The sequence below is a fragment of the Agrilus planipennis genome, unplaced genomic scaffold (genome assembly GCF_000699045.2).
Source record: "Agrilus planipennis isolate EAB-ADULT unplaced genomic scaffold, Apla_2.0 scaffold96, whole genome shotgun sequence".
NCBI classification, from domain to species: Eukaryota; Metazoa; Arthropoda; class Insecta; order Coleoptera; family Buprestidae; genus Agrilus; species Agrilus planipennis.
In genome coordinates this window covers 284,664-293,196 of record NW_020438968.1, presented here as the reverse complement: position 1 = coordinate 293,196, position 8,533 = coordinate 284,664, and the positions used below count along the sequence as shown (strand labels likewise).

Here is an 8,533-nt window from a genome sequence, read left to right as displayed (position 1 = left end):
TAATGTAACTAGCATCTTTGATTAACAATTTTCGCAAACAATCAACATATTCTCTAAATAATTAATATATTTCATAATAAGACAGGAAAAATGTATTAATTTTTCTAGCAATTCATACAGGATTTTTATTAAGGAAATTTTTAAGTGACTAGAAACCATCACACAATCTCTGCACTACTTGATAGAGAATAAGAAGTCAATAAACAGACTACTCTAATATTTGATGGGAACAGAAAAAGCGTTTACATCCTTGAGTTCGAGGCGTTGTTGGGCGTCAGCGACCATTGTGAAAAAGATCGTTGCACTGCTTTGTTTTATGCGCCAATTTTTTTATCAACATTACTAAAAATTAAATTTAGCTCAAATTTTCATTTTTGAATAGCTTTTACCCGCGATATCGTCCGCACCAAACTTAGCTTAACCAATAAAAAATAACTAATAAACAAATAATTAAAAAATAAAAGTAGCCTAGATCACCCCTGATAATTTTCTGGCTGTTAAATATTATAGAAATGGATTCAGCCGTTTTGAACATTACCTAAGGCAGGTAAAAATGTTTAGGGCAATTTCTAACTTAATAGCATACGAATAAACAAACGAGCTTAAAAAAGACAATTGTTAATGAGTGGTGCAAAGTTTATAAAATTGCTTCTGGTCACATGGTAATATTGACGGTATACGAACTTCCCAACTGGTATTTAGATTGATCCAAAGGTGTGCTATTACTAAATAAGATATTTTTCTTTATCTTCTTGTTTACATAACGATATTGTCAGACAGTACTGTTAAGCAAAGTAGTTTTTGACTACACGTAAGGGCCTACCTAAAATAACTAAATATCAGTAATGACCGAAAAATAATCCGCCTTGATATTGAAACAAAGGAAGTTACGAAACAGAACATTTTGCCTGTTTTTATTAAAAACTGTATTTACCCAGTAATTTGTAGATATTTCCCAGAAACTTTAAATAAAAAGAAATAGAGTCCTTTCCGTAAACATAGAAAATGACAAAAGCTCGAAGAAAATTAAAGTAATATAAAATAACAGTAACATATTTATTAAGTAACATTTAACTGGGATCAATGCAAAATATTTTTTTCAGCTTTCATTAACAAAAAGTCCTATACGCAATTTCTTAAAATTTATATATTTTTTGTAAAATCTTTTGAGGCCGAATTATTCTAACCTACTTACTAATAAATAATGCACTCTGCTGAAATAATATTATCTGTTAGATTAGCGATCTACACTGTAATTGTTTACTCGATACATCATGGCATATTTAAATAACCCAAGATTCGTATGTTGCAGTCCAGTAGTTAATTGTAGTCCAAACTGGAAACTGTTTTACAAATTTTTCAAATGTCTTTCCAGCTTTTGCTGGACCAAACTGGTAATGAGCGGTAACAGCTATATCCATAACAGGCCCTTCATGATTTTCAGGAACCTAAAAGAAGAATTACTGCAACTTCAAGTTTGTATATTTTGCGATAATTTTTAAAAATGGGAGATTTGGCTAAAAGAAAGAAAAATAACCAGAATGCTTTAAAATAAGACGAAAAAAGTGGAGCCGCATATTGTAAAATGAAAAGGATTCTACTTAGCTTACAAGTACTTTTTTATATAATTATGGATGCTTAATGTTCTTACTTTGAAGTCCATCGAAAATTCTAAGGGAGCGTATGCCACGCCGTATGAATAATATATAAAATAAGTTGCGCGACCATTCCATAATGGACCTGCCAATGGAGGCCCTTTTACCAAGCTCCATTTGGTTAATTCGACCCCCAGTTTTGGAGAAATCATAACCCCTATGTGGTGAGGTCCTATAGAGAAATTTGCAAGTTTTATGTTCCTAGTAATAAAGGTTCTAGCAATTTTAGGTTCTTACCAGTTATATTCACAGTTATTCTTTTTCCTTCGTCAATTGATTCATGCTTAACAATATTTAATTTAGCCTCCTCAGTGAGATAAGGTTCGATACTAGGAATCCAATGGGTTTTCCAAAGGAATGTTTGAACTGGTACCAAATATGGTACACCACAGTATAAGTAATCAATACAATCTTGATCGAGGGAAGTAGCATCCTTCATTTCCGGAACGTACCTATCAACACTATGTGGACTATTTATGTCCATGTTGACGATCCAGAAACCCGTTTTCTGATTAGTTATTTTTCCCGATTCATCATGATAAGTTCTTTTAGCATGCTAAAGTATAGTATAAGTTATAAATAGTATAAATTCCTAATAAAAATCTTCTAAACTAATTATAAGGCACAAAAAGAGTTTTTATTTACTTTACAAAAAATAAATCATCACATTAATTGTGCAACCTTAACATAACTATTAAAGGAGCAATACCTGCTTGATATTCGGTACAAATTTTTAGGGATGATAAATTGAGAAGTTGCAAATTTGTAGTTCAATTATTACACAATTTTTTTGCCTTAAATTGTATTTTTGAACGTGAACTTACAGCTATCATAAACCTCTGGGGAGCTAAAGAACCTGGTTCTCCAGAGTAAGGGAATCCTAATGGAGTTAAAATTAGAACAGCAAATGCTAGCAGGACTAAACCAGAAAGAACGCTAAAAATTCTTTGCGGATTGCGAACCAGCAAAATCAATGGAGATAAATAGCTGAATAAAAGGCCAAACAAAAAGCACACCAAAAATGCGATTATCATTTCAGAATTATTTGCAGCACCAGCTCGGCCCATTATAGGCACAAAAAGATACATAGCCCCTAACAGCAAATAGACTGATTGTGTAAAAGGCAAGCCCATAATACCAATGTGGTACAACAAATATTTATCATCTGCAAATAAGAAAATGATAAAGGGTAATACACTTGCAGTGTAATTATTGCCATTTACCTTTTAAATTTCTGAAAAACGTAACTTTCATGAATGATCCCACTGCTGGGAAGAGAGACCATAAAAGGGCAACAAATCCTGATCTTATTTTGAGAATAACGCTCACGGTTAAAACGATTGTCCAAATAAAATGGAAACCGTCATAATACAATTGATATAATGCCCAGAGTGAAGTAACATCCTACAAAAACATTAAATTAATAGGAATTATACTTTTCCACTAAAAGTATAAAATAGGTATTACAAGGTTAAATTAAATTATTTAAAATGAAGCATTAAAATCATTAAAGCTAGCAAATGCCAAAATATTCATAATTTTTTTAAAATTCATTAAAATTGTATGACTGTACCTTATTATATGTTTTGGCGTGAAGATAAACAAATACCAATCCTCCAAGCGCGGTAGGAATAACATATAAAAAGTATAACCAAACTGGCCGAGCGTACCAACTCATTGTGCGCCCCAATAAATTAAGAATTAAAGCAATTGTAAGGCCTATTATCACAATTCCTATCCAACTTAGAATTATAAAAAATGAGCACCTAAGCAATTTCCTAATATATGCTTTTTTATCTAAATCTAAAATAAAAACAGCATTTTAAACTTAACCATTCCATTTACAGATTTTATGATGTTGGTCAATCACAATTCACCTTTTACATGTAGGACTGTTTATATACATAAATGCAATTTCAAAAAACAGTATTAACAAACGATAATGTGTAATTACTCTTTAAAATCCAAGGATTTTGAGTTACTAATTACTTTCTTAAAAGCAATTAAATTGAAATCTCTAAAAACTTTGAAAGAGCCCAACTATTTATTAATGAATTGGCTTGGATTATAGTGCTTTAGATAGAATAGCGTAAGGACGGTAAAATATTGATTTTTGAAACAAATGGATATTCGTTTCCATAAGCGAAGGTTTAGTTTATTATTGGTATACAATGACCTACCATACTCAATAGCTTGCTAACGAGTTGATATTATGGGGGATTAAACTATAGAGTATCTACTGTAGTAGCAAAAACTCTTATTTGGCTACAAAAATCAATATTTAAAAAACTATGAGCATTTAAGATTAAAGATTATAATATAACGACAATTAAATACCAAAATTTTTCACGATATGAAAGGATTTTAAACAAATTTCCCTATCTTTTATATTTTAATGCTTTTCACAAAATGTATATTTAGTTCTCAACATAGCCGAACAGTGGAGCTTCTGGAGGGTATCTTAAACGATAATGTTTTCTGTTGAATGTGCATGAAGGAATAATTAAAAATTTGCTTTTACAATTGGGAACTTACCTTTTTTGTTCGAATAAAAACTGGCGTTTTGATACATGGTATAAATAGAAAATATCACAGTAAGAATATTGACAAAACTGGCAATATACTCAGGCCACCGCACAACGAAGGCGCCCAAAAAATCAAAAAATATTAAATTTCCAGCCTTGTTCTGTTCGATATCTGCTATTTGATGACCTTGGGCCATCCCCCTGGCTAATGCCAAAATATTATCACCTGTTCGTTGTATAGATCCTAGCGGTATTTGATCGATATTGTCAAACTTGGTGTGATAAACGTAACCATTTACTGTCCAAGCAAAATCCAATCCTGAAAAAGTGATGTACATCTACTTAACTGTAATTTTGTTAACTAAATAAGATTTTGATATTTTGTAATAAAGTAAATGAGGCTACATCAATTAATATAAAAAACGTAATTATTTTTATTATACCAAGACCAGGAGATAGTCATTCCTGCTATTCATCATCATAATCATAATTATTATTGGACTTGCTAACACACACCCTGAACATGCTCTGTTATTGTAATTCATACAATTTCTGACTTATCTTCCCTTTACAGACTAATCTTGGTAGTCTTCTACTAGAAAACAATATAATAAAAATGTACCTGATATATTTCCAAAGTCCCTAAATATTCTAAAATCTGAATCACCAGGTATAACACCAGTTTGAAATATTTCTTGTGCCAATGAAGAAGCATACGGATAAGGAACTTCTTCAGCATACGTTTCTAATATCCAAGGGTGGTTAGGGCCTGCCTGAAATAGCACTTCTCTTCCACCAGCTCCACATGCTTCAATATTAATCACAGCCCTGATCTAAAACAGGAAGAAACTTTTACTTTCTATTAAACAACTTATATGGAAACATTTGAATAAAATAAAGTATTGTATACTAAAGAGCAAAGTGGGCAGCTTAAGGTTTCTTTTGGAAACTACACACCTCTTTAGCCCATTTATGTTGAGTTATAAACCCATGACTAGCAGGCATAAAGTTTTCTTCGGCACCATTAAAAAGGAAAATAATATTATGTTTTAATGTTTTGTTTGATTGGGATATGACTCGAAGTATTTCCATCATTAAGGCACATCCCGCACCATCATCACTTGCACCTTTAAATAATTAAACAACAAATTAGAAAACAGTAAGTTGTACCAATAATATTAGTTAAATTTTTTTAAATAGATAAGTTTTAGGTAGCATTTACCATGTATTACTATATAATTTAAATAACTGCAAATGCTATCAAAAAAACTGTAACTATTTAACTTTTGTATTAAAATATCTGATTTAAAGAAAGATGGGCACCTGGGCTGTCAGTAACACTATCAAAGTGACAATTTATTAATAAACTGTGGGAGGATTTGATATGTGATCCAACTTTAACAATCAAATTTTGTAAATTGCTGTAGACATTTGTCATTCCATCTAGAAATTCCAAGTAGAAGCCTCCACTTGTTCTTTGCACATCAGTTTCAATTATAACATGATCCTTTTTATGTGAAATTATTTCATTGATTTCTTTTTTTAAAATGTTCAATGCTTTAACTTCATTCTCTTCACTGCCTGCAATACGAGGCCCCAAAGATGATAAACTTTTTATTGTTTTAAAAGCTCTTTCAGCTATAAATTGATCAGGATATTTTTCTTGATCTGCAACTTTTAACCCTACTGGTAACATTTTTTCAATTATAACTGTTGCAATGAACACCAGCACTATTAACCCTAAAAGTCCAAAAAATTGAAATGTTTGAATTGGTTTCAAGATTTTACTCTGATCTCTATTAGTTTTAGGTAACAAAGGATCTACAAAAACGCCCTTGGAATAACTACTTGTTGGTCTTCTTCTCAGTACTGGACCCTAAAAAATAGCGTTTAGTTAGTATACTCCTTAATTTATTATAATATAAAAACAATATCAAGCATGAATTTACCTTCATACTGTACTCATTTATCTAATAGCTTTGTGAGGGTTTCAAGCTAAAATTATCCCATTCATAGTAAAAGTGCTTAACGGAAAAAACTTCTTACATTTTTATGTAACAAAGTAACTTTAATGCAGGTGCGTTGGTTTGATAAAAAATGATAATTCATCACTGTCATAAATTATGATTAGAACAAAGTACTCATGATGTTTGAAGGATAATCCTTGTATGGATAAAAATATGTAGTATTTCGTCTATTAATGGAGTAACAGTCAGTAAGTTCGTGACAGTACTTTACTTAGGTCAGGGTATATCAAGATTATTTTACAAATTTATATTTTGTAATGTAGATTCACATTTCACATACATTTCACACAACCTACAAAATTGAGCAAAACAAAATAGTTTGACGTATAGCTGACAGTACCCTGCGTTAAACTAAACTGCTAATGAACTCAATTGAAATAAAAATTGTTCCACTATTGAACACAATAACAATGCAGATTGACGTCTTATTAAAATTTTTTTCATACATGCCAATGTATTGGTTTACTGTTCTAAAATAAACATTTGNATAGCTGACAGTACCCTGCGTTAAACTAAACTGCTAATGAACTCAATTGAAATAAAAATTGTTCCACTATTGAACACAATAACAATGCAGATTGACGTCTTATTAAAATTTTTTTCATACATGCCAATGTATTGGTTTACTGTTCTAAAATAAACATTTGTTATGTATTATTTATTGAAGTTTAAATAGCTATTTATACATGCATGAGTAAATTGGTTAATTTATAAACAATCGTTATTAAAAAGTAAAGAATTTACAATATTTATTTACTTACCAAACTTAAAATACATGTATCCAACTTCACTACAACACGGCATGCGCTATACGATTGGGAAGGTACGGGTAGAACGACTGCGCGTCTTCAACACGCAGCCCACTATTCTCTTACAGTCATTTTACCTCGACAATATCACCATGTTAAAAACGCCGAAAACGATATTCCTGGCTAAAAAGCTAATAAGTTAGGATATTATGACGATACCAAATACGATTCGAACTCAGATTTAGCCATATAACTAATGTTTTTTGGTTGTTTTCAAATGCTTTCATAGGTAATTTTACATGATCTGTTTGACAAAGTCACTCGTCGGACGCTTTTACGATTTTGCTAAAACGGCTAACAAAGCATTTGAAAATCACAAAAGAAAAATAACCGACTAAATCTGACTTCTCAACCTAACAATTTACCCCAAACTGTTTTTATAAGATGATTATTTAATAACCGTAAAATTTAATAAAATAAAGTTTAATGCAAAAACTTTATGAGAAGCACTTTTTATGCATATAAGTAATTAAAATCAGAAAAATGGTGGTATGAAATATGTTCCTTTTTTTTTTCTTAAAAACATGGAAAATTTAAAAATTATCTACTTCTTTATCATGACTATTATATTAAACAATACCAATTTACAGATACTCATTTTAGAATAATTACAGAAATTCGATGTTCATTTTACCCGTTTCCCTTATCGCTAACAGTTTTAATGATAAACAAGGCAGTTCTCTCTTTTTGCTTTATTCTTTTACCACAGTCTCAATTGTTCTTATTCTATTTAGTAAGTACTAAAAAAATTCTTGTTCCGGAAATAGAACACTATTTATAACTGCATGGAATGCTTTTAAACCATAATATATATATAAATTTCTTAATTGGCAAGTATCTACTTATTTTGCATGCGACAGTAATTAGCAACATAATTTTATTTTCTTCTTCTTCTTCTTCTACAAAAGCGAAAAATCAAAGCCCGAACGGGGGTAAAGAACTGCTTATTCTTAAAAAACCGTTCTTACAATTAGCTACGGGGCAACATCGCAGTGAATTTTTGGCCAGTATTGTTTCTAAGATGGTACGATTTATGCTTGAAGTACATATTATATACAATATCATTGAAATAAACACTATCTGATATAATAAATTTAAAAGACAGTAATTTGAATAAGAGTTAGTAGACATAAAATAATAAATATATAAATAGTAGAAAGACTACGTGATCACAAATGGACAATACCTACATTTAAAAACAGAATAAGATTTAAATGTATTATATTGCATTAAAAAACCCCTGTAACTAGGGGCAAAACGCCAGTTGTTGGTCTTTTACGAATAAACAACTTTTTACCTCATTTTGGCTTAAATAATGTAACTAGCATCTTTGATTAACAATTTTCGCAAACAATCAACATATTCTCTAAATAATTAATATATTTCATAATAAGACAGGAAAAATGTATTAATTTTTCTAGCAATTCATACAGGATTTTTATTAAGGAAATTTTTAAGTGACTAGAAACCATCACACAATCTCTGCACTACTTGATAGAGAATAAGAAGTCAATAAA

At 30.5% G+C, this 8,533-nt stretch overlaps 1 protein-coding gene across 4 annotated transcripts in view; it reads right to left on the bottom strand.

Annotated features, from left to right (window-relative positions):
* Positions 1–702: 702 nt before the first annotated feature.
* Positions 703–8,533, bottom strand: part of LOC108734446 (endoplasmic reticulum metallopeptidase 1) — a 16,669-nt gene continuing 8,838 nt past the window's right edge. For 3 of the 4 annotated variants that reach the window (XM_025975357.1, XM_025975359.1, XM_025975358.1), the window contains 8 exons: positions 4,803–4,907; positions 4,191–4,499; positions 3,229–3,458; positions 2,879–3,059; positions 2,480–2,820; positions 1,893–2,211; positions 1,652–1,827; positions 703–1,448 (listed from right to left, as the gene is read on the bottom strand). In XM_025975357.1, the coding sequence (XP_025831142.1) occupies positions 1,284–1,448; positions 1,652–1,827; positions 1,893–2,211; positions 2,480–2,820; positions 2,879–3,059; positions 3,229–3,458; positions 4,191–4,499; positions 4,803–4,907 (1,826 nt within the window). In that variant the 3' untranslated portion in view covers positions 703–1,283. Of the gene's footprint in view, positions 1,449–1,651; positions 1,828–1,892; positions 2,212–2,479; positions 2,821–2,878; positions 3,060–3,228; positions 3,459–4,190; positions 4,500–4,802; positions 5,014–5,137; positions 5,308–5,503; positions 6,057–6,129; positions 6,682–8,533 lie in introns of those variants that run through there. The other variant, XM_018466017.2, reaches the window with a different exon arrangement.